At 34.8% G+C, this 27,915-nt stretch overlaps 2 protein-coding genes across 2 annotated transcripts in view; both read left to right on the top strand.

The window, feature by feature from the left end:
* The window catches only part of LOC101901484 (nipped-B protein), a 436,426-nt gene extending 418,477 nt beyond the window's left edge, over positions 1-17,949 (top strand). Inside the window, exon 24 of the mRNA XM_059129842.1 lies at positions 17,261-17,949. Within this exon, the coding sequence (XP_058985825.1) occupies positions 17,261-17,317 (57 nt within the window). The 3' untranslated portion in view covers positions 17,318-17,949. The remainder of the gene's footprint in view (positions 1-17,260) is intronic.
* A 7,337-nt stretch (positions 17,950-25,286) lies between these two features.
* LOC131807004 (uncharacterized) lies at positions 25,287-26,372 on the top strand. The gene has a single exon (XM_059132015.1). The coding sequence runs from the start codon at positions 25,353-25,355 to the stop codon at positions 26,370-26,372; it is 1,020 nt and encodes a 339-aa protein (XP_058987998.1). The 5' UTR covers positions 25,287-25,352.
* Positions 26,373-27,915: the final 1,543 nt, after the last annotated feature.

Raw genomic sequence — 27,915 nt, 5'->3', positions numbered from 1 at the left:
TGAAACCACCTTTGTTTTTGCAAGTGAAATTGTATTTTTATGGAAACTTGTGAATTTAAAACACTCTCAAAATACTTTTAAGCAATAAAAATATTGTCTTAATGACAAATAAACAATTAAATTTACATTTTTTATATTTTTATTTAAAATAAATACCAAATTTTAATGGTTTCTCAATTGACGAAGGCAATTGTTAACAAAGTGTTGCCACACTTTTATCATCAAACAAAAATTGTTCTTCTGTACAAACCCAACAATGTGGTACTACGAATAATAAACTGAAGAAAAGAGAAAAAAACAAAACAAAAAGAAACTTAAAAAAATAATTTTGTACAAACATGTAATTATCTTAAAATAGGTGAAATATGTATTGTGGAATGACGTTTAATCAATTATTCATTAATTAATATTTTAGGGGCAGGCACAGGAATTCGGCAGAAGAAACAATTGTCATAGGTTAAAACTTGTGTATTTTTAATATATATACTAGCTGGCCCAGTCTGCGTTGCCGGCCCGTAGTTTTAGTCTTTAATGCATAGTTTTTAAGCATAAGTATTTTCAGCCACAGGTTTTAACTTGAGAGTTTTAAACCTAAATAAAAGATCACATGTAAAAAAAAGTATACATTAACTGTTTTCTGCGAAGAGGTATTCTACCCCCTTAGAAGCTAAGATGAAAAATGGGACCAAGACGCTGGAAATAGGCGAAATCAGCGGATACCTTCATATAAGGGTTATACCAAAGCATGGTCCTATTCTTATAATTATTTGAAAGAATGTGTTGTTCTTCCTAAAATCTCAAATTACCAACATTTGAAGAATTTGAAAGGGGCTACATCATTTGAAACCCCTAGGACTGTGTCAAATTTAAAACTCTATCGTAACTTTTGCGAAGTATAGGGCAAAATATTCGAGGCTCTTTGTGTTTGGTTAGCTATATAAAATGGACCCTAAAAACATTTGACCCGAAACCCCTTTTCTACCAACCAAACAATTTTCCAAGTGTAATTTCCCGCAGTGTAATCACTGACGATAGCGCATAGTCACCGTTTAACGTTACATGTGAGTTAAGGTTACTTTTAAGGTTTCGGAAAAATTTTCAGAGGATATGATTTTTTTTCTTTCTAAATTTTCTATTTGCTCCACTATTTTGTATAGTCCGCAAATAACAGTGCTCTTTATATTCGTTATTTCACTGATTGCAGTCCCAATGAATTTTGGAATTTAAGTTTTCATTGGATGGATTAATTATCATAAATAAAGTTTCACCGATTTATAAATGTTATTGACCCCATAAAGTAGGTTAAAAAGTTGAAATTTTTGTTGATTGAATTCTGTCCGTGAGCCTCTTCATTCACCATTTGCAATTGCGATAGAAGTCACCAAATTTAATATGCGTCTTTCAAACTTTGCTCAGGTATTATATTATTCTTAGGATGATTGATATTACAAAAGATATATATTTACTCAAATTTAAATATATCCCTCATATAATATAATCTCCGAATATTCGTCGACCAAATGTTCTCTAAATTTTAGGTATATTAAAGGGCTCAAAAGCATTTTTGAGATTATAAATCATTTGTCAGAAAATTACAACAAAAGTCCACTTTATGATTTATTTTGTATTCCCCAGTACCTCTTTAAATTCGTTATATCATCGTATATAATTAAATTGTTAATTCTCAGTTATCAGTATTATAAAGTTCTTAGCAATATTTTCCATATCAAAAGTAATTTTAGAATTCGTAACTTTTAGAAGATCGTGTTATAAGGTATTTAGTTTTTACCAGTCGATTAAACTATATCTGTCTGTGTATGCGGCAGTTCGTTGAAATCGCAATAAAATCGAAATATTTAGGTTAATCTTTGAAGTACATTATTCCTATGAAGTTAGAATATATCAGTTTCGTTTAGATATAATAATACCACTAAAAATTCGTCCTTTTTGTTTTTTTTTTACAATTTCTACCGAATTATCTGTAACTTGACATTTAAAGTTTTCGGCATTGTGAAATCAATACCGGAAATATCTGGCTACTATTGGTTCCCCATTAGGCATAGCCTCAAGCTAAAAGCACGTTGAGATTTTTAATGTTTTGATGCTTTGAAAAGTATTTTTTAGTCAAAATTATGTATAGAAAATGTTGAAAAAGAAGAATGAACTTCCTAATACTATACATAATACTACGTTGAATATTGTATTTGAAAATATTTAGTTAGCATACGTTTGTCAAGTTGTCATGTTATACAGAAAATTAAAAATTAAATTTTCATTCGTTGTAAAACCTTTAACACCTTAACTGGTTATGGGCCCTTCCGCGTTTTATATTCGAAAACTAAGATAATTTGTACTCATTACGGGAAGAACAGCGAGAAAGGAATATGGCAACAAATATGCAATTGGAGAAACTTCGCGGAAGCGAAAACTTTGAAGACTGGAAGTATGCTGTGGAGGCATATTTCCAAATGAAAGGTCTGTGGAAATCCATTCAAGGGACGGAAGATAAAGATGACAAGAAAATTCAAGCAAAAGCGGAATTAGCCTTACTGGTGGACAAGTCTGTTTATCCTCACAAAAATTTATGAGGACAATCCAGGCCATTGAAGAGTTGGATTAATTCAAAAATTCTGCTCAACAAAATTGAAAGATTGTTCAATCGTTGAGGAATATGTGAATGAGATAATCAACTTGGCTCACAAATTAAGGGCTGTTGGACTAAATGTCGACGAAGAGTGGATTGGATCAATGCTATTAGCCGGATTACCTGATGAGTACAAGCCCATCATTATGGGGATTCAAAGCTCGGGTATAAAAATAACAGGCGACGCTATAAAATTGAAGATTTGGCAAGATGTAAGGAATGGAGCACCAGAAATGGCTCTTGCTGGTAATAAAAAGAAAATTGGCAAACATGCCAAAGGACCGAAGTGTTATAATTGCAATAAATTTGGTCATATAGCCGCCAAATGCCCGGAGAAATCATTAAAAAAAAAGATGCTAGAAATTCTGCGATGGGTGCTTTTGCGGTTCGTAAACTAAACAACAATGATTGGTACTTCGATTTCGGTGCCACAGCCCATATGTGTTCAAATAGAGAATTTTTCAGTGATCGATATAAAAAAAATTTGGAGGTAATCATTGCAAATAACTCTACAATGCGTGTCGAGGGAATTGGAAACGTCGACATGGTTTCATTGGTGCGAGACTCCAAGATAGAAAAACTACTTTTAAAGACGTTCTGCACATTCCGGATTAGTATATAAATCTACTGTCAGTTTCAAAAATTGTCGAGAACGGATTCAAAGTTGAATTTGATGCAAAAGGCTGCCGAGTTATCAACAATTGTGGCGATATTATTGTTACAGGAGATTTGGTTGAAGGAATGTTTCGAATGAATTGTTCAAGTAACAAAGCTATAGTTTCTCAAGATAAGATTGAAGAAGGCAATTTGTGGCATAGGCGAATCGGCCATGTTAACAATGAAACGTTGAAGAAAATGGTATCAGGAGCTGTCATTGGAATAAATTGTGAGATAAATGAAGAAAATTGTATACCTTGCTTAAAAGGGAAAATGTCAAGGAAACCGTTTAACGATACAGGAACCAGATCTAATGACATATTGGATTTAATTCACACCGATCTCTGTGGCCCAATGGATACAAACTCAATTAGTGGTTCTCAATATATATATTAACTTTTATAGATGATTACTCGAGAAAAGTTTTTATATATTCTTTGAAACGGAAGTCTGAAGTAGCTAAAAAGTTCCTGGAATTAAAAAAATTTGTTGAAAATGAAACAGGAAGAAAGATTAAATCTGCGACAACGGAACGGAATACTGTAATGAAAGAATGAGACGCACTTTTGTTGAAAACGGTAAGAAAACGAACAAAACTAGATGTCTTTTAATTCAGTCGTGCTTGCCCAAGAAGTTTTGAGCTGAAGCAGCTAACACTGCAGTTCATTTAATTAACTTAACACCGACGAAGATGCTCAATGAAATTTCTCCGGAAGCATGGTCAGGTAAGAAGCCCTGTATTAAGTATCTCAGAGTGTTTGGATGTAGAGCCCTGATTCACATCCCTAACCAAAAATGAAAGAAGCTAGATGCAAAGGGAAAAGATGTTATATTTGTTGGCTACAGTAATACCAAAAAGACATATCGTTTCTATGATCCCGGTAGAAACAGCGTTGCCAAAAGGAAAAACACCAATAGATAGTAAATGGTGCTTTAAGGTGAAATGCAACTCGAATGGAGAGGTTGAGAGGCACAAAGTTAGACTAGTTGTACGGAATAGACTACGAAGAAACGTTCTCTCCAGTGGTGAGGTATTCTTCAATACGTCTACTTTTAAGCTTGGCAGTTCAGCATAATCTTGACATAGACCAAATGGATGTAGTAACAGCTTTCCTGCAGAGTGAACTGGAAGAGGAAATATATATGAAAATTCCAGAACGTCTTGAGGAAAACAAAGGAAAAGTTTGTAAACTAAAGAAATCATTATTTTTTTTCGTTCGTTCCCACGCCTCGAATTACTTAAACAAATACTATTACATAGACTATTGTAAGTTACACATAAGGATCTCAATGGATTACTGATTGCGAAATTAGTTCTTGCGAGAGATAACTTTAAAGGTTCGAAATGACGAGTTCTACGAGAAGGAATATTATAAGTAACTTCCCCAGTTAAAAAATGAGAATCAATCAAACCGCGTGTTAATTTGATAATAAATAACGCTCTTAGCATAAACCGCCTCCTTTCAAGTGTTGGGAGATCAATTAACAGTAAACGATTTTCATAAGGGATTTTCTGACGGGTTCCAGTTAAGGCCCCGTAGAGCAAAAATCAGGAATTGAACTTGAACTGATTCGATTTTATCTGATTAGCATTTATAAAAAGGAATCCACAGAATACATCCGTACTCTAACACTGGGCGAACTAAGCTTACAAACAATCTCTTGGTGACATATGGATCATCGAACTCTTTAGACCAGCGTTTTATGAAACCTAGTAAAGACTTGGCTTTATTAACACATGAGTCAATATGTAAATGAAAACGTAGTTTAGGATCTAGAATAACATCGAGGTCAGTAAAAGAATCGACATATTCTAATTTGTATGAAACAATAAAGTCTTAGTGTAGGTGTAAACCACGCAGGGCCTTGGTCAACTAATGGTTTTGCCATTGGTACGGAGCTAGCTAGAACTAAATTGAGCTGTTCATAAAATTTAGAAACACGTGAATAAATATCGCCATTGATGCACCATATAGAACCTGATAAGACAGAGCTTAGTAGGGGTATATTGGCCTTCGCAAAATTTCGCCCACTAGATAAAGTATTAATAACGGTAATATTGGACAGAGTGTTCCTTAATTCAAGGTTTAAAAGGAGCGTTGGATGATATGTATCCTCAGGAATTACAAATGGAGGACTTCTACAAAGCGAAATATTTAGGGAAGATGAGAAAATTAAATCTAGGACTCGTTCCTTACCATTGAGTATAAAATTTACTTGGTATAAACAAAGTTCATAAATCTTATCCCAAAAAGCGTCAAGTACAACTGGGTAAGTAGAGGGTACATAATCTAATTTATTATCACCCGAGACCCAAAAAACATTAGGAAGATTAAAATCACCCATGCAAATCAAAGTAGAGTTATTTGTTAGCAAAGAGAAAACTTTTCCAATAAGATCAGCGTGATTTAAATAAGTTTCAACCCCTGAATTGGGTGTAATATATGAGCAGGTTATATATATATATATATATATATATATATATATATATATATATATATATATATATATATATATATATATATATATATATATATATATATATATATATATATATATATATATATAGCTTTGCACAAACAAATTCATTATTTGGGTCGACAAAAATATCGACAGCTTCCGAGGGAATCGAGTGGTGGACTGCAATCAGAACCCCAACACCTTTTTTATTCAACCTATCCTTTCTGAAAATTAGATAATTATCGGGAAATATTTCTGTATCAGGTTTTCTGTATATCAGGTTTGAGCCAAGTTTCAGTAAAAACAATTATCTTATGTTCACAGTATACACTTTTAAGAAAAACATTACTCAATTTAGTGTTAAGACCTTTTACATTCTGATATAGTATAGATATGACATCATTAAGTTTTTTGATACTGTTGGAATATTCACAGATCTAGGGGTTTTTGTACGTTCTCTGAAAACAAATTCCTTTACTAAGGCACCATCAGGCCAAAACGAGTTACTGCCAATAGTATTTAATATTTTGTGAGGCACATTTATTTTAAAAGAGGAAATTTCACGTCGTTGAGAGGAACTAAATTTGAATACATTTATATCGTTGTCTGACAGATCGGTTATTTTAGATTTCACATAGTTACGAATAGCATCAGTTGATGTTGGCTAGATAAAAATACAGTTTTACGAGCCGCAACAACAATTAACTGATTAGAAAGCAGTTGATTAAAGTCTTCATTTAGATCAACTGTAGGGTTTAAATGTGTATCATTTACTACGATAGTAGGTGGGTTGGGAGTATTTTTTGCAAATGACGTTGATGAGGTTTTATTCCCTTCAGTGCAAGAACTAACGTTCGGTGCAGGAACAGCCGGATGTGAGTCACTACTGCATTGAGTATAGTTCTCAGTAGGGGTGTTAACCACAGTAAGAGAATTTAAACTTATTAAGTTATCAGGGCCTGAACTAGTGCAACCAAGAGTACTAAAAACGCTAGCGGACATTTTCCTTTTAGGAGAAACATCTCAAAATTCAAAATTATTAACAATTTTTTCAATTCTACCGAAATTTTGTGATACAGAGTTAAATTTTTTTAAGGTTTAGAATTTCAGACGATGGAAATTTATCTCTAAATCCCTACAATCCAAACAAGACCAGCGGAGTCAAAACAACTGCAGTGTTAGCTGCAGTTCATTTAATTAACTTAACACCGACGAAGTTGCTCAATGAAATTTCTCCGGAAGCATGGTCAGGTAAGAAGCCCTGTATTAAGTATCTCAGAGTGTTTGGATGTAGAGCCCTGATTCACATCCCTAACCAAAAATGAAAGAAGCTAGATGCAAAGGGAAAAGATGTTATATTTGTTGGCTACAGTAGAAACAGCGTTGCCAAAAGGAAAAACACCAATAGATAGTAAATGGTGCTTTAAGGTGAAATGCAACTCGAATGGAGAGGTTGAGAGGCACAAAGTTAGACTAGTTGTACGGAATAGACTACGAAGAAACGTTCTCTCCAGTGGTGAGGTATTCTTCAATACGTCTACTTTTAAGCTTGGCAGTTCAGCATAATCTTGACATAGACCAAATGGATGTAGTAACAGCTTTCCTGCAGAGTGAACTGGAAGAGGAAATATATATGAAAATTCCAGAACGTCTTGAGGAAAACAAAGGAAAAGTTTGTAAACTAAAGAAATCATTATTTTTTTTCGTTCGTTCCCACGCCTCGAATTACTTAAACAAATACTATTACATAGACTATTGTAAGTTACACATAAGGATCTCAATGGATTACTGATTGCGAAATTAGTTCTTGCGAGAGATAACTTTAAAGGTTCGAAATGACGAGTTCTACGAGAAGGAATATTATAAGTAACTTCCCCAGTTAAAAAATGAGAATCAATCAAACCGCGTGTTAATTTGATAATAAATAACGCTCTTAGCATAAACCGCCTCCTTTCAAGTGTTGGGAGATCAATTAACAGTAAACGATTTTCATAAGGGATTTTCTGACGGGTTCCAGTTAAGGCCCCGTAGAGCAAAAATCAGGAATTGAACTTGAACTGATTCGATTTTATCTGATTAGCATTTATAAAAAGGAATCCACAAAATACATCCGTACTCTAACACTGGGCGAACTAAGCTTACAAACAATCTCTTGGTGACATATGGATCATCGAACTCTTTAGACCAGGGTTTTATGAAACCTAAAAACACTTGTAATCGAAACAGAGTCTCAAACAAGCTAGCCGGGTTTGGAACAAGAAATTAGATGGAACGTTAAAGAAAATTGGGCTAACACAATCTAAAACCGAACCTTGTGTGTATTTCAAATTGAACAAACAAGAAATAACATGTGTCGCAATATATGTGGATGACATATTGATCCTGACGAATAATTCTGAATCCAAACAACATATTAAGAATTGCTTGTCAAGAAAATTTAAGATGAAAGACATCGGTGGAGCAAGTTACATTCTGGGCATGAGAATCGCAAGAGATCGTGAAAATGGAAAATTGTGGTTGGACCAGGAATTGTACATCAAAAGTGTACTGAAAGGATTTAATATGCAAAATTGTAATTCTGTTCCTACACCACAAGATGTACATCAAAAATTTACAAAAGATATTAACTCTTCGAAAATGGACCATGACGTAGCTTATCAAGAAGCTGTCGGATGTTTGTCTTATGCTGCTCAGGTCAGTCGCTCCGATATATCATATGCAGTGGGGGTACTATCAAGGTACAAAAATTATCATGGAAAGCCACACTGGGAAGCTGTCAAACGGGTAATGAGATACCTCAAGGGTACAATGGATTACAAACTTCAATTTTCGAAGGATGATGATACCAACTTAATAAAATGTTTTTCAGATGCAAACTGGGCAGGTGACCTTGATGATAGAAAATCTACATCTGGATATGTTTTCAAATTTCAGAATGGTTGCATTTCATGGAGCTCAAGGAAACAATCAACAACGGCATTGTCTACTACCGAAGCCGAATACATGGCAATTACTGCATCTACGCAAGAAGCACTATGGTTGGGATCGCTATTTAAAGAACTTGGAAATTCTTCTTTCATCAGCATCAAATGAGACAATCAAAGTGCAATAAGTTTGAGCAATAACAGTACATACCATGCACGCTCAAAACACATCAATATAAGATACCATTTCATTAGGGAATTGGTTGAAGATAAGAAATTATGTATCGAATATCTAAACACAAATGAGATGGCCACCGATACTCTTACGAAGCCATTATTAAGATTGAAACACCTGTATTGCTGTGAACTGATGGGAGGAGTTCAATCTAGTGGGGGTGCTGAAAAAGAAGAATGAACTTCCTAATACTGTAAATTATATTACGTTGAATATTGTATTTGAAAATATCTAGTTAGCTTACAAGTTGTCATGCTATACAGAAAATTAAAAATTAAAATTTCATTCGTTGTAAAACCTTTAACACAATAACAGAAAATATGCAAAATTTCTTGATTTATTTGGTTTTTCACTAAGAATTTTAAATTCCAAAAAGCATTTTGAAACAATTCCACACAAAACTCCATATAAAACTAGAAAAGTCAATTAGAAAAAGCAATTTAATATAGGCTTTTCTCAACATTTTCTTTCAAAACGTTTCTTCTGTAATTACAAATAACAAAAAGAAAATTTGAGTCAATCGGCCCAGCCGTTCTCAACTAATGTGTTACTATATGTTTTTAAATTTTTTTACATTTAAAGAAGTAGTAATAATTTTCAAGCCGATATCTTTATTATTTTGGTAAATAGGTAATATGTACGTACGGAAATCACTCTAGCTGCCGAACGAATTAAAGTAGATTGATAAAATTTTACCTATTTACCAAAATAATAAAGATATCGGCTTGAAAATTATTATACGAGATACTGTTGACCTTCCATACAATCCTAGGTATTTATTTGGCCGCTTGGGAACTGACCACGTCTATTTTTTAATCTATATATATGGATACGAATATTTTTTTTAAATTTTCGTTCTGCCCCGAGTTATGTTTTTATTCAAAGAAAAAGTGACCACGCCCAATTTTACGCCAATTTTTTTGATTTACCTAAAATCCTAATATTTGCCAAAGTCATGAAGATATCTGTTCCACAGTTAGTATATGATGTAATCTTCACTCTCCCTCCAACCTTAGGTATCTGTTTGGGGTCAGAGGAACTGCCCACACATACTTCTTTAAATGTAAAAAATTTAAAAAAATATAGTAACACATTAGTTGAGAACGGCTGTGCCGATTGACTCAAATTTTCTTTTGGTTATTTGTAATTACAGAGGAAACGTTTTCATGAAAGAAAATGTTCAGAAAAGCCTATATAAAAATTGCTTTTTCTAATTGACTTTTCTATTTTTATATGGAGTTTTGTGTAGAATTGTTTCAAAATGCCTTTTGGAATTTAAAATTCTTATTGAAAAACCAAATAAATCAAGAAAATTTTGCATATTTTCTGTTATTGTGTTAAAGGTTTTACAACGAATGAAATTTTAATTTTTAATTTTCTGTATAACATGACAACTTGACAAACGTATGCTAACTAGATATTTTCAAATACAATATTCAACGTAATATTATGTATAGTATTAGGAATTTCATTCTTCTTTTTCAACACACCCACTAGATTGAACTCCTCCCATCAGTTCACAGCAATACAGGTGTTTCAATCTTTATAATGGCTTCGTAAGAGTATCGGTGGCCATCTCATTTGTGTTTAGATATTCGATACATAATTTCTTATCTTCAACCAATTCCCTAATGAAATGGTATCTTATATTGATGTGTTTTGAGCGTGCATGGTATGTACTGTTATTGCTCAAACTTATTGCACTTTGATTGTCTCATTTGATGCTGATGAAAGAAGAATTTCCAAGTTCTTTAAATAGCCAACCATAGTGCTTCTTGCGCAGATGCAGCCATTGCCATGTATTCGGCTTCGGTAGTAGACAATGCCATTGTTGATTGTTTCCTTGAGTTCCATGAAATGCAACCATTCTGAAATTTGAAAACATATCCAGATGTAGATTTTCTATCGTCAAGGTCACCTGCCCAGTCTGCATCTGAAAAACATTTTATAAAGTTGGTATCATCATCCTTCGAAAATTGAAGTTTGTAATCCATTGTACCCTTGAGGTATCTCATTACCCGTTTGACAGCTTCCCAGTGTGGCTTTCCATGATAATTTTTGTACCTTGATAGTACCCCCACTGCATATGATATATCGGAGCGACTGACCTGAGCAGCATAAGACAAACATCCGACAGCTTCTTGATAAGCTACGTCACGGTCCATTTTCGAAGAGTTAATATCTTTTGTAAATTTTTGATGTACATCTAGTGGTGTAGGAACAGGATTACAATTTTGCATATTAAATCCTTTCAGTACACTTTTGATGTACAATTCCTGGTCCAACCACAATTTTCCATTTTCACAATCTCTTTGAAGAAAGTGAAGTTTTTGATTAAACTCGTGTTTTAAAGTGTTTTCGCAAATTCTAATATTTGTGTTTATTCATCCATAAACTTTATTTTTCATTTTTGTTTGTTTTGTTCTTCGAAGCTTTGTTTTTGTTTTACTTTGACGTTTGTGCTTTATTCGTCTTGTGTTACGTCCTACCAAATTTCGAAAGAGAAAACAAACACAAATTTCGTTCTTCCTGAGCATACTTTCAGGCACTAATTTAATTACAAAAAAAAAAAAAAAAATACCGTTCACACAGTTCTACCTTAAACTCTGTCGTTTACACCTAAAGCTAATACTCATATTTCTATTTGTAACTGTTGATAATGGCTTGCTCTTATAAGGATTGTAATATTAAAAACGTTACTGAACGTCTTATCACGTGTTATTTATGTGATAACTATATGCATTTGAAATGCGCTGGTTTTAATGGCAGACAATTCGACTTTATCACTGATAAATCTAAAGGACTCCGCTGGTCTTGTTTGGATTGTAGGGATTTAGAGATAAGTTTCCATCGTCTTTTTAAGGACACTAAAGCTGAAATTCTAAACCTAAAAAAAGTTTTAACTCTGTATCACAAAATTTCGATAGAATTGAAAAAATGGTTAATAACTTTGAATTTTGAGATGTTTCTCCTAAAAGGAAAATGTCCGCTAGCGTTGTTAGTACTCTTGGTTGCACTAATTCAGGCCCTGATAACTTAATAAGTTTAAATTCTCCTATTGTGGTTAACCCCCCTACTGAGAATTATACTCAATGCAGTAGTGACTCACATCCGGCTGTTTCTGCACCAATGTTAGTTCTTACACTGAAGGGAATAAAACTTCATCAACGTCATTTGCAAAAAATAGTCCCAACCCACCTACTATCCTAGTAAATGATACACATTTAAACCCTACAGTTGATCTAAATGAAGACTTTAATCAACCGCTTTCTAATCAGTTAATTGTTGTTGCTCCTCGTAAAACTGTATTTTTATCTAGCCAACATCAACTGATGCTATTCGTAACTATGTGAAATCTAAAATAACCGATCTGTCAGACAACGATATAAATGTATTCAAATTTAGTTCCTCTCAACGACGTGAAATTTCCTCTTTTAAAATAAATGTGCCTCACAAAATATTAAATACTATTGGCAGTAACTCGTTTTGGCCTGATGGTGCCTTAGTAAAGGAATTTGTTTTCAGAGAACGTACAAAAACCCCTAGATCTGTGAATATTCCAACAGTATCAAAAAACTAAATGATGTCATATCTATACTATATCAGAATGTAAGAGGTCTTAACACTAAATTGCAGTCCACCACTCGATTCCTTCGGAATCTGTCGATATTTTTGTCGACCCAAATAATGAATTTGTTTGTGCAAAGCTAATAGTCTTTGGCAATACAATATATATAACCTGCTCATATATTACACCCAATTCAGGGGTTGAAACTTACTTAAATCACGCTGATCTTATTGGAAAAGTTTTCTCTTCGCTAACAGATAACTCTACTTTGATTTGCATGGGTGATTTTAATCTTCCTAATGTTTCTTGGGTCTCGGGTGATAATAAATTAGATTATGTACCCTCTACTTACCCAGTTGTACTCGACGCTTTTTGGGATAAGATTTATGAACTTTGTTTATACCAAGTAAATTTTATAGTCAATGGTAAGGAACGACTCCTAGATTTAATTTTCTCATCTTCCCTAAATATTTCGCTTTGTAGAAGTCCTCCTTTTGTAATTCCTGAGGATACATATCATCCAACGCTCCTTTTAAACCTTGAATTAAGGAACACTCTGTCCAATATTACCGTTATTAATACTTTATCTAGTGGGCGAAATTTTGCGAAGGCCAATATACCCCTACTAAGCTCTGTCTTATCAGGTTCCATGTGGTGCATCAATGGCGACATTGATTCACGTGTTTCTAAATTTTATGAACAGCTCAATTTAGTTCTAGCTAGCTCCGTAACAATGGCAAAACTATTAGTTGAACAAAGCCCTGCTTGGTTTACACCTACACTAAGACGTCTACGTAATATTAAAAATAGACTTTTTAATAATTTTCAAGCCTATATCTTTATTATTTTGGTAAATAGGTAAAATTTTATCAATCTACTTTAGTTCGTTAGAGCTAGGGTGATTTCCACAGTCGGACATATATATATATATATATGAGTTGCTTAAATTGGCTCTGTAGGTATGTTCCGCGGTACATAAATAAAGACACACCAAGATTCAAGTATTTTCTTTGTTAACGCTCACAGCAATCTTATCTGATGGTTACGATGTAAAATGTTAGAATGGGGATCGCTGTATGAGTACTACTTTATTCTTGCTCACAACAATCTTATCTGATGATTACGATGTTCTATGTTTGAGAAGCGAAGCTATCGTCTAGAACGCAGTTATTTAATAACGTAATGGACAAGTTGTCCATAATAGTACGAATTTAAATAGAATTCAAGGTTGCATTGTTTGTGATTAAATTGATAAAATTTTACCTCCCGATATTCGGTATTTTGAAATTTTGTATTTGAGTTCGTAATGGATACTACAGCCTGAGACATGAAATTGTCTCTGCAGGTCCACCTCTTCGTAAAGCCCCCATATAACGGTACCTCCCGATATTCGGTATTTTGATTTTATCGACAATATAACCGATTTTTTTATATTTTATGAAAAATGCAGGTTCATGTCGTTATATAGACACTAATATAATAGGTACATTCGGTATTTTTAAGATTTTAACAGAAGTTTTAACGGATTTTATTGTTTTTGAGAATTGTCAAATTCATACAGCGTTTTTACTTGTTTCTTTTCTCCATTATTTGGAGTTTAGTTATTTGAATGTAATATTTTTTTTTAATGGATTTAATTTCCTTTTTTCACTTTAATTTTTTTTAAATTTTTTATGTTATTGTCCTTGGAATCACGATAAAATATATTAAACAAAAGTACTAATTATTGTCCGTTTTAAGCGATACAATTTTTGCACGTTTACTTTTTGTAAAACAAGTGTTTTATTATAGTATTGTCCTTGGAATCACGTTAAAATATATTAAACAGAAGGCCTAATTATTGTCCTTTTTAAGCTATATCGTTTTTGCACGTTTACTTTTTGAAAAACCAATGTTTTATTATATTATTGTCCTAAGGTTTGTCTTAAAATATTGAAATATTAAAAAGGGATTCATTAATTCCTGAAGCAATCCATTTTATTTTTATATATTTATATTTAATCCCAAATAATGCAAGCTTGAATTCTATTTAAATTCGTACTATTATAGACAACTTGTCCATTACGTTATTAAATAACTGCGTTCTAGACGACAGTTTTGCTTCTGAAACATAGAACCTAAGTAAGAATGAATTTTAATAAATTACTAGATAGCGATTTCCATTCTAACATGTTATATCGTAACCATCAGATAAGATTGTTGTGAGCAAGAATAAAGTAGTACTTATACAGCGATCTCAATTCTAACAGTTTACATCGTAACCATCAGATAAGGTTGCTGTGAGCGTTAACAAAGAAAATACTTGAATCTTGGTGTGTCTTTATTATTACGCCCAACGCAGAAACGGCAGCGGAAAAAACTCAAATTAAAGTGTTTCATTGACGCCCAAAAAGCTGAGGAAGAACAAAACCCTGATAGTGACGAATACGTGTCTGGAGAAGAAAATATGGCGCAGTTTACAGAGGCACAATTTAAGCAACTCATCCAATTAATGCAAAGCAATAACCGTGCTGGGTCATTTTCTAATTGCTCTGCTCGCTTCAAGGGACATCGTGACGCAGCCTTTGTTGAAGAATTTATTACTGCCATAACTGTCTACAAAGACATTGAATCTATTGCAGTTGTCGATGCTCTTAAAGGGTTGCAGTTATTATTAGAAGATTATGCTGCCAACTGGTGGATTGGCGTAAAGAATGCAGTCGCCACGTTTGATAAGGCCATAAAATTGTTCAAGAAAATATTTTCGCCACCGCTACCTGATTGGCGTACATTTTCAACCATCGTCGAGTCAAAGCCACAACAAAATGAGCACACGGACAAGAATAGAAGTGGCACACAGCAGCGAAAAACACCAACAATAACGTGCTATGGTTGTGGTGCGCCTGGTGTTTATAGTTCCAACTGCACAACATGTAGCAACAACAACAAGAACAGTCCTCAACCTCTTTCTTTCAATGCTATTGCTACTGAAATGATTGGCCGAACTCTACCAACAACTCATGTGGAAATATTTGGATTACTTGGTGAAGCAGTTTTCGTCACTAGCGCAAAGGTAAGCGTTGCTAGCTTGAACCTTGCAAACATTTTAAAAAGAAAGCGGATGCCAGTTTCAACCAATAAAAAGTAAGTCTGGCCGATGGATCGACAAGAACTTGGGTAGTGTAATCGACCATCTGTGATATTACGATTGACAATAGAAAGAAGAAAATCCGACAGCTATGTCTCCCTAACGTTACTAAAAAACCACATTCTGATTGGAACCGATTTCATGAAACAATCCGGCATTATTTTGAATACGGCACAACGTTATTGGTACTATGAAGAGGAACCAAGGAAGAAACATTCGTTTACCAATCCTTTGGAAATGCAAGTGTTTTTCTGTAGATGTCAAAGCTCACCATGATTCTCCAATAACTAAAGCAATCAGCGGAATGTCAAAATTCATCCTCGTCGCCAGCTTAGGTTTGACTTCTGCTACTACTTTATTTTTTGAGTTCTATTCTTAGACTAAATTACATAATTTGTGTTTTACTTATTGAGTTAAATACTTGTTAAGCGTTTCTGTTCTTTTGCACTTTTTTTTATTGTATTTCAAAAATAGTGATAAGCTTGTTGCACAAATTATATTTCCCAATACTTTAGCTAGAAGACAGTAAATTGCTAATATTGCAATTTTGGGTACAATAGCTTAAATGTGCTGAATTATATTTCTGGATAAGTATGCACAAGCAAACAAAACAAAAATACTAATAATAATTAAATAATAATAATAATAAACAAGCAAGTGCATTGACAAACAGGAAACGCGTGCATGTTATTTAAGAAACCATTTAAATTAGGACACGGTGAGGTGATATCGTATCTTTTAATTTTGTGCGCTGTTTGGTTTCAATCGTGAAAATTGCACTTAATGCTCTTCTACGGACACATGACTTGATGGAACTGCTAAAACTATTTCAGACAGATTAAACAAATCTCTTTTTTTAGTTGATAGACTTTTCCAGTAGTCAAGTATATTCGTTACGAGAGGCATTTTTTGTCCATATGCTGAATTATCCAGTTTTTGGCGAATATTGTCATTATTTTGGATCGAGAATCGGCTAATAGTCAAGTTATTGAATTCTTCTTTCAAAATATTGTAAGGTGACATGGTCATAGCATCTTGGGAGTTACTTTCTTTGGTACTGAATTCGCTTGGTGAACATTCGTTTGCTAAAGAATTTATCGCGTTAAAATACGGTCGCAAAATGAGCTCATGTGAAAACATCGTATTTTAATCGTTCGCGAGCGAATTTTTGCAAACCCTGCTCAATGTTGCTCATCTTTAAAGAAACTAGAAAAATGCCACTCTGTGCTGGAGTCTTGTAGTGTCAAATAGACTGTTAAATATGCAACAGTTGGCTTTGTATATTTTTAATTTGTTTTAACAAACTTCTTATATTGTGAAAACCCGCGAAACAAGAATGAAATTTCGGGGTTATTCTACAAGATCGAATCTAAAATAATAGGATAATACAGTTTTATCACAAAATTATCTTGCAACCAAATATGAAATAATTTCAAATTATTCATTATTCATTCAAATTATATTATATATGTATACAAAATGTGTGTATGTTTTGACAAAATAAGGGCACAAAAAGAAAAAAAATTGTGTTTACCTTTTGTAATTATGCCATGGCCCCAACCTACAACCGTTTTAATTGCTAATATAACATACATGTATGGTTTTGCACTTCTGTTTGTATAATACTATTTTATTTTCATTTCAGGATGGTCCATACATTCTTTTGTCAAAAACTTCAACTTCAAACTTCACAGAGGCTTAATAAGAATTGCAGCATCCAATGTTGTTATGGTGAAACGTTTTGAAGAGAATCGCAGAGGCGGAGGTGGTGCAGCGTTCCTAATACACCATCCTGTTTATACAAATTAGAAAATGTTGATTTCTTTGTTGACCTCGGCGTTATCTTGGATCAAAACTACGATGTTATTTACACATTGACTCGAGTGTTAATAAAGCCAAGTCTATTAGGTTTTATTAAACGCTGGTCCAATGAGTTCGTTGATCCTTATGTCACCAAAAAGCTGTTCGCTTAGTTCTCCCAGTATAAAAATACGGATGCATTCTGTGGAGTCCTTTTTACAAATGCTTTTTAGATACGATTTATCATCTCTGTTGTTTAAGTGTAGGTTAGGTTTAGGTTAAGGTAGTTTTAAGGTAAATAAAATGAGATATGCTCTCAGCATTGTGGTGCTGGGAGCAAGCACGATATACACACTTAGTTTAGTAAACACTAATTAACAATTGTTTGTAAAGCCAGACGCTGAAAATACGCTTTAGTCAATAAAACAAAACATTATAGTTTTAAGTATTTCTTTCTTCACTTTAAAATTGTAAATTTTCGTGTTAAAAAAAAGACTCAATAAATTTGAATTGAATTTATAGATAAAATCGAAAGTGATTTATTTTTAATTGATTTCTCAGCACTTGAAAGGAGACGGTTAGCACACTCTTATCCATTTTTATTTTAAAATCTCATTTTTGCTGCACTTAATCTGCAACTACCTTTGCGGAACCAGTAGGTCCAACCGTTGAGCATTAATTGTCCGATTCTTTAGATTCATTTCATACGGCACCTAGTCTACTAAACCTAACCTAGTCAACTAACCCACCATTCCCGTTCTTTGGTGTGTACGCGCTCCCTACGTATGGGAAGTTTGTCCCCCGGGCTACAGGGATAGGAGTCAGAGGCGTGGAAACTATTAAAAAAATAATCAGCACATGCTAATGTTAGTTTAAGAGAAATTTAATTGCGCGTACTACGCGAAGTCCCATCGATTTTATATTTCACCAGTTGAAAGCTCAGAATCAATTTGACTGCGCCAAAGTTTGATGATAAATATACATCTAAGCATTAATCGCTTTTTCTCTAGTGAAGGAAGAGCAATAAGATTCAGGCCGCTCTCATATGGTTGGAGAAGTTCATTGGAATTCCATACTTAATGTGAAAATACATAAAACTTAACATAAACTCCTTCGTTCCTCTACGAAGAAGCCTGCCGATAACTTGAGCCCATTAAAAAAGCATTTTATGTATTCTAACTTTAGCTTTTCAGAGCAAACAGAAGAGACCGAACCTGAACAGATCCTATATTTATTGAGTATAGTTTTAAGAAACGACTCCAAAGTACGCAACCATATTCTAAAGTAGGTCGAACAAGTCTGATAAATAAGGGTTTGGTCACATAAGGACCAAGAAATTCCTTTGACCAGGGTCTTTCAAATCGTACAAAAAACTTTATTAACACAATACTATATGTAAGTTAAAACGTAATTTATTGTCTAATATGGCATTATCCAATTTGTACGAACTAAAAAGCTTGGCAAACTCTTGTAGCATACGTACCCAGGCGTATTTTTTCTTTGTCAAATAGTGCGTACAAAATTCTTGATTTTTTTTTCCTGTATCAGTTAAAACAAGTAAACAAGTAAAGTTAAAACAAGTAAAAAACATAAGTTATTTCCTTCTTTCAATACCCTCCACCTTAGAGTAAAAAAACTTTTTTTGTATATACAGTAAGATAGTAAGACGAACTTTGAATACCCTCCACCATTTGGAACGAATTTGGAAATTTTCAAAAAATAAAATCCTTAAAACATTCTGTTAAAATTTTAAAAATACCAAATATAGCGGTTATATTGGGGATTATACGACGTGGGCCTACATAGGCATTGTTTGTCATAAGCTATTACCATATTCAATTTCGAAACTTGAAATAAACGGTGAATAATGTAGCGAAAATCATCAAAATATCGTATATAGGGAGGTACCGTTATATCGGAGCTGTGCGAAGACAATTTTCTGTCACAGGCTGTAGCATCCATTACGAACTTCAAATACCACATCTCAAACAATTTCGGTGGGTATCTAAAAATGCCGAATATAGGGAGGTACTGATATATGGGGCCTATACGAAGACGTGGACCTGCACAAACAATTTTCTGTGCTAGAGTGTAGTATCCATTTCGAACTTCAAATACTAAGTTTGAAACAATTCCATCAAAATACCGAATATAGGGAGGTACCGTTATATGGCGGCTATGCGAAGACGTGGACCTGCACAGACAATTTTCGGTCTTAGAGTGTAGTATCCAATTCGAACTTCAAATACCAAATTTAAAACAATTCCGGTGAATAATGTCGCTAAAATCATCAAAATACCGAATATCGGGAGGTACCGTTATATGGCGGCTATACAAAGACGTGGACTTGCACAGACAATTTTCTGTCTTAGGGTGTAGTAGCCATTTCGAACTTCAAATACCAAATTTGAAACAAGTCCGGTGAATAATGTCGCTAAAATCATCAAAATACCGAATATCGGGAGGTACCGTTATATGGGGGCTATATGAAAACGTGGACCTGCGTGGCCCATTCACATGGAGCTGCCTACTGGAAAAATAAACATGTGTGCAAAATTTTAGCCATCTATCTCAATTCATTCGAAAGATAGCGTGATTGCAACAGACAGACAGACAGACGGATGTTGCTAAATCGACTTAGAATTTTGCGCTGGTCAAGAATATATATACTTTGTTGGGTCTGACATGAGTATTTCGAGGAGTTACAAACGGAATGCGAAGTTAATATACCCTCCATAGTATGGTGGAGGGTATAAAAACAGTAAGACCGTTTGCATAATGCAGTTAAATTTATCAAAAAACATAAAGTTAGTGTGGCTGTTATATGGGGTCATACCAAAATGGGAACCTCAATAGGCAATTTTATACTTCAAGGATTGTCATCTATAAATGTAACTAGGGTTATTAAAAAAAATAAATGTGACTAGGGTTATTAAAATACCGAATATCGGTCGGTATCGTTATATGAGCGCTTTAGGAAAACGTGGAACTATATATTCAATGTTTTGTCACCGGGCAAATACAAATTTGTATCAACATACCGAATATAGGGAGGTGCCGGTGTATGGGGTCTATACCAAAACGAAGTTTTCTCTACACGAGCTAGTACCTATCATGGGCAACAAATTCTAATTTTTAGACAAATCCGTGAAAAAATGGGGCAACAATCATCAGAATACCGAATATCGGGAGGTACCGTTCATTGGGGGCTATACCAACACGTGGACCTATACAAACAATTTTTCGCTACACGAGCTAGGACCCATTATGAACCACAAATACCAATTTTTAGACGAATCCGAAAAAAAATCATCAAAATACCGAATATCGGGAGGAACCGTTATATGTGGGCTATACGACATCATGGAACTATACATACAATGTAATACCAATTTAGACAATTCTGTGCAAAAATGTGGCTATAATAATCAAAATAGCTAATATCGAGAGGTACCGTTATATGGCGGCTATACCAAAACGTGGACCGATATATCTAATTTCCAATACCAACTATCCTAGACACAATACAAATTGTGTCTTGAAGGTCTACGTCAAATAATGTGGGCTGTATCGTGATTTCAACAGACAGGCAGACGGACATTGTTAAATCGATCGAATTTTATGCTGATTATTAATATATATACTTTATGGGGTCTACGATAAATATGTAGGGATGTTACAAGCGGAATGACAAAGTTAATATACCCTCCTTTAGAAGGTAAATGGTATAATTATATAATTAGCAAGTATCGTTTAATTGTGTTAGTAAACGATACTTGCTAATTATATAATTATACCATTTACCTATCTTTTTTGTTTGCTTAGCCTGACGTTTGTTGTATTAGTTGTTGTTTTGCTGTTCACTTGTCTATAATTATTATTGTAGATTCTTTAGCATTTTTCATGCGGCTATAATTAATACAGTTATTTCTATTGTAACAATTTAATCAAGTATTCAGTATTGAGTATATTTTTAGGCATATATTTAGCAATGGCTTGTTTATACAAAGAGTGTAATATAACAAGTTCATTTAAATGTACTGGTTTCAACGGCAGAGTTTGATCTCAATACTAATAGAGAAACAGATCTTCGTTGGGCTTGCATCGATTGTAAGTTACTAGAAGTCGATTTTTAGGACAGCTAAAATCGAATCGAATTTTAATCTTCAGAAACGATTGTGCCTCCTAGTTCCAAAATGTATTCTATAGTACAACCAGTACCAGTTAGTGCATCACCATCAATTTCTAATCCTCCATCTATTGTAGTGTCTGAACCCTCTCCTTCCACTAACAGCAACGAGTTAATATTAGTTGCTCCTAGAAGAAGTATATTTATCAGGCATGTCACAAGAATGAATTCGGAATGAAAGTGATTTTAATTTCGTATGTAGCTTCTTCAGAAAATGTAAATGGCAACATTTTTCCGATTTGAAACCACCTTTGTTTTTGCAAGTGAAATTGTATTTTTATGGAAACTTGTGAATTTAAAACACTCTCAAAATACTTTTAAGCAATAAAAATATTGTCTTAATGACAAATAAACAATTAAATTTACATTTTTTATATTTTTATTTAAAATAAATACCAAATTTTAATGGTTTCTCAATTGACGAAGGCAATTGTTAACAAAGTGTTGCCACACTTTTATCATCAAACAAAAATTGTTCATCTGTACAAACCCAACAATGTGGTACTACGAATAATAAACTGAAGAAAAGAGAAAAAAACAAAACAAAAAGAAACTTAAAAAAATAATTTTGTACAAACATGTAATTATCTTAAAATAGGTGAAATATGTATTGTGGAATGACGTTTAATCAATTATTCATTAATTAATATTTTAGGGGCAGGCACAGGAATTCGGCAGAAGAAACAATTGTCATAGGTTAAAACTTGTGTATTTTTAATATATATACTAGCTGGCCCAGTCTGCGTTGCCGGCCCGTAGTTTTAGTCTTTAATGCATAGTTTTTAAGCATAAGTAGTTTCAGCAACAGGTTTTAATTTGAGAGTTTAAAACCTAAATAAAAGATCACATGTAAAAAAAGTATACATTAACTGTTTTCTGCGAAGAGGTATTCTACCCCCTTAGAAGCTAAGATGAAAAATGGGACCAAGACGCTGGAAATAGGCGAAATCAGCAGATACCTTCACTTTTGCGAAGTATAGGGCAAAATATTCGAGGCTCTTTGTGTTTGGTTAAGCTATATAAAATGGACCCTATAAACATTTACCCGAAACCCCATTTTTGGGATTTTTTTCTACAAACCAAACAATTTTCCAAGTGTATTTTCCCGCAGTGTAATCACTGACGATAGCGCATAGTCACCGTTTAACGTTACATGTGAGTTAAGGTCACTGTTTAATTTAGATTGAAAATTATTGTTTCACTGCGTTAACAATGGGTTAACGCCTAATTACTTGTAAATGATTAACATCGTTGAAATCTATCAATGTCAACAGATTTCAACGAGTGGCGAATGGCGCCAACGCCGACATACTTCATGTTGGGATCGTTGTTTTGTTGTTAGACACTCCTCTTCTTCTATCGCCCCGATACGAACGAAGGCTCTCCCTCGCTATCGTGCAAATTAAGGTAATATTGTTTACCAACTCCTTTTTTATTATTTATCAATAAAGCCTGGCTTTTGCCTTATTTTATATTATAAAACTAAGCCCACTATTGCGTGTTTTTATTTATTTTATTTTGTATTGGTTTGCTTTGCATTTCCCCCTTTCCCCGCATTGGCGCAAACATTGGTCACTTCGTACCGGATTACGAGCCCTTGGTAAAAAGAAGTTAATCGTTTCTTCTTTTTTTCTATTTGTAAAGCAAACTTCATCATCACCATCAACAAAAATACAGTCCACACACCCATCGTCATCATCATCTTTATCATCATCTCGTTTCCATTAAAAACAACGAGATACGTACAGTGAAAAAGTGCCTTGTGAAAAAAAACAATATTCTGTGAGGAAAGAATTCTCGAAAAAAAAATTGTAAAACAACAACAATTCGTGTCGTTTATTTCTTCAGTGGCCGTTTTACAACGCGTCGCGTACCCCGTCCCCCGCCGTCTAGTTTTGCAAATTACATTGGTTTGTTTGTTTTTTCGCTAACGATCGATATACAAACATACAAACGCAGTAATAGGCACACCGCTGATGATCACTGCTTGGTCGGTCAGCCACACATAAGCGTATACATACATACGTTTGGTGCAGAAGTTTGATATTTTTCTATCGTTCGTTGCATTACAGGTGAACCGTGATAAAACCACCTGTAATATAATATATGAAAAAGTTTTGATTTTTGTTTGGAATAATTATTAATGATAATTGGGTGTAAAAAACGACGTTTTTGAAAAAAATAAATAACGCGTGCACCCTACGATCGGTCAATACGACTTTTTGAGTAAAAAGTGTTAAAATTGATATTTTTCGTGCGGAATTTGAAATTTTTAATTAATTTTGGAGATTTTATTCGAAAATTTTATTGTTGATAAATATTTATTGGAAAATCACGCTACATTCGGTAGTATAGTTGCCTAAATTGTAGGTAATTTTAGATATAAAATTTGAAGAATCTCTATATTTTCGTTAGAAAATAGTAAAAAAATAAAATATTTTAAATTTTTTTTTTTAGAAAATTTGATAGTTTGTATATATATATTGATATATTTTTTGAATATTTTATATTTATTTATTGACTTCTTCACATTTTTCGTGGTACCTTATTATAGGTTGCTAAATATCTCATTGGAGATTATAATTTTGGAATTTATAGTTCAAATTTTAATTTTTCAATATAGTGTGAGAGGTTCAATGCAACTATTTCGCGAAAGTTTTTGAATTTTTTGACCCTATAGTGCGGTTTTAGTAAATTCTTGGAATCTTTTCGGTACGTTCCCTGAAAATTTAACAAATTTGGACGATTTGGTTTTTGGTTAATTTTTTATAGGAAATCGTGCTTTAGTTGTTTTTCTCTTACTTATTGTAGTAGAGACTTGGTAAAAAACTTTCAAAATGCCTTTGACCCCAATTGATATGTTTATTAGAGCTTCGGATGCTCTCGTAAAGTTTAACGCTAGTTTTGAGTCTATGCGTGATGAGGAATTGGATTTGCAGTATTTAAAATCCCAAAATTAATGGATTAGAAAAGTTGTGGGAAAGAGTGCAGGAAAAATTTGAAAAAGGCTGTGATTTCATGAGAGACATCTAAAGAAGAAGTAGATTCGGTCGATCAAAAATATAATGCATCTTTTCAACTCTATTTGCGATGCCAGGCTGCAATTAATAGGAAGTTAGATCAATTTAAAAGGACTCGTTCTTCTTCTATTAATTCAAGCGTTAGTGGATCGGTAGCGTCGTTGTTAGAAACCCCGGGTGAAACCCTAGAAAAATCACCGAATCCAATTATGCCGAAAACGTCGGTTGAAACGCGAAACCAATTGAATGTTTCGAATCAGGCTTCGCTCGAAAATCCTTCCCAAATTCAGACTCCGCTTACCTCTATTGTGGGGAATAGTAGTGCGAGTTTTCCAACTTTAGATTTTGTTTCAAATTCAGATGTTGTAAATAATCTAGCTCTGCCGCCTTGTGACACAGATGTTTTTGAAGGCGATTTCCACTCATGGCCCACCTTTAGGGATTTGTTTACCGCCGTATACATTAATAATGCTCGTCTAAGCGACATTGAAAGGCTTTGTCATTTGGTCCGGAAGACGACAGGGGAAACTCGCGAGATAGTGTCAAAGTTTCCACTAACTAATCGTAGTTTCGCGTCGGCTTGGAAGGCTTTGATCGAAACTTATGACAATCCTCGACTTCTTGTTCATAACCAGTTGAAGTTTTTATTCGATATTCCTGTTCTCTATAGTGAGACTAGTTCAGGATTAAAGACGATCCAACGCGGTATAAATGGTTGTTTAACTTCGATGGCAATTTATGATGTTAAAACTGAAAATTGGGATCCGATTCTTGTGTTTTTGTGTCTCCAACGACTGCCAAAACTTACTCAGACCCTTTGGGAGCAAAGTGTAAAGGATAAATCCTCTCTTTCGTCTTGGAAAGACTTGGATGCTTTTCTCACTGAGAGAATTCGTACGCTCATGTGTCTTTATGACATGCGTGGCACAGATAGGTCGAAGCAGTTTTGTAATAGACAAGTTCAAGCACACCATTCGCATATTAATGTTTTAGGATCGCCTTCTTCTCCACGCGCTTCGAAAAATTCAAATTGCGTCATTTGTCGAAATCAACGTCATAAATTGTATGACTGTCCCCGCTTTAAGAGCTTAAAACCCGTTGATCGGTATAAAGTAATTAAACGCCATCAACTTTGCATGAACTGTCTTCGTAGCGGTCATGAAGTAAAGAAATGCGATAGCAAACGTAGGTGTTCGAAGTGCAATAAGGCACATCATACATTGTTGCATCGGGAAGATATTACATTGGGTAATTCGTCTCAAACTTCCACCGTGACTTCTAACGTATCCCCAAATTCGAGCTCTAGGCAATCCAATTCGGGAAACTGTGTAGCATCCACATCGGCTGGATGTGTACCCCGTCAAGTGTTTCACGCCGCACAGAACAAATCTGTACTTTTAGGTACGGCGGTGGTGAATATCGTTCACCAAGGTGTTTTGTATCCCGCTAGGGCGCTGATAGATCCTGCGTCAGAGTCCTCTTTTATTTCAGAGCGACTCCAAAATCGTGTGGTTCTTCCCGTATCTCCTGCTAATGCTGTTGTATCAGGAGTTAGTGGTTCGCTTTCGGCAACTGCTAATAAAAGCTGTCGTATACAAATAAGCAGTCCACTCGATAATTCTCTAACATTAGAAACAAGTGTGTTAGTGTTGCCTACTATTTCAGAAAATCTTCCGTCATTTGTGACCAATTCAGTCTTGAGGCCCCAAATCCCCGACCTTCGCTTGGCAGATGTCAATCTTTTTTAACCTCGTCCTGTAGATCTGTTGTTAGGAGCCGATCTTTACCCCAATATTGTTTTAGATGGTCGTCGTTCGATTTTGTCTGGAGCTTTACTGGCTCAAAACTCAGTGTTCAGCTGGCTTGTCACGGGTCCTATACCAGCAGCAGAGGACCACCAATAATAGTGGATGGATTTGTGGATCGACCCCCCCTGAGCTTTTGGTTGACGCTCAATTATTATCGTATGTTGGAGCTAGTAGTCACAAACCTGTGGGCGGTAGGTGAAATTTGAATTTAATTTTTTTGTCTACTTTGCAGTTAACTCTACAGTTAATAATCCCAGTTAAACTAAGAGGGAAGTTCTTTCGGCTTTTGCGAAATTGTTTGATTCCCCAATGATTGTTACAGCGAAGATGATTAACTTTTAACAGCTACTGAGGCTGATTGGAAAAGTTTTTGTCCGATGTCGCCAGTTCTGACGAAATAGTCGCGTCGACGCCAAGACATTCTCTCATTGGGGCCCCTTTGTTAGCACCGCCTGAACCTCTCATCACAGAGCAACCATTAAGCTTCGTTAATCGGTCTAGGAAAGTTCAGGCCCTCGCCCACAAGTTTAGTTTGAGGTGGAAAGAGAAATATTTGAAACATTTACACATAAATGGAAATTTCCAGGTATAAATGGAAATTTCCAGAGCGCGATTTAGCCATAGATGATTTAGTTGTTATTCGTCATGACAGGCCGTGTCGTAAATGTTCATCCGGGAACTGACGGTCACGTTCGAGTCGCGGACGTCCGAACCGAGAACGGCGTTGTAAGACGGTCCACCACCAAGTTGGTCATTCTGACCGAACACCCCTCGATAAGTAATTAAAATGGTTCTCTTCTCGTTATATAGTATGTCGGTGAAATTGTACACGGAAGACGAACTCTTGAATGTTGACGTCAACGCTACCCCGGATTGTCCCCCAACCGATACTACTTTGTCCTTTGTGACCGCATGCACCCTTCGTAGAGTTGTTGTTAAATTTAATGATTGCATACGGTGTTTAGCGAAATCCCACCAAGCCAGGGACTGTCAAAGTAAAAGAAAGTGTGCCGTATGCAACGAAGATCACCTCACTCTTCTTCACGTTGATTCGAAGACCGTGGTTAAACCCACAAGTAATAGTCGGCGTCGTCCGCATACGGATTATAGGCACCGTTCGCGTCATAGTCCATACTATCGTCCGACTAAAAATGCTTCCCCCTCGCAGGTAGGACTGGTCGGCTTGTTGTCCCTCCAGTCTGGTATCTGCATTTCCCCGACGTTGTTAGTCACAGTTGATGCTTTTGGCCGTCCCTCTATCGTGAGGGCGGTATTGGACCAATGTAGTAGGCAGAGTCAGATATGCTCCTCTCTGGTGCATAGTCTTCGTATCCCTACTTCTAGAACCGATGGTAGCCATATATGTAGGCTTAATCTCACCTCGATATACGACCGGAGTCAGTCCTTGTCAATTGTGGCAGTGGTGACCCATCTGGACCATGCGCGTACGCCTACAGCGGCAATCCCAGAGCGCATTAAAGAC

Source organism: Musca domestica, unplaced genomic scaffold (genome assembly GCF_030504385.1).
Source record: "Musca domestica strain aabys unplaced genomic scaffold, Musca_domestica.polishedcontigs.V.1.1 11, whole genome shotgun sequence".
NCBI classification, from domain to species: Eukaryota; Metazoa; Arthropoda; class Insecta; order Diptera; family Muscidae; genus Musca; species Musca domestica.
This window is presented reverse-complemented; position numbering and strand designations above follow the sequence as displayed.

Bases quoted from the DNA above. Each gene is read 5' to 3' on its own strand.
- LOC131807004 (XM_059132015.1), top strand. From the start codon at position 25,353: ATGGCAATTTATGATGTTAAAACTGAAAATTGGGATCCGATTCTTGTG.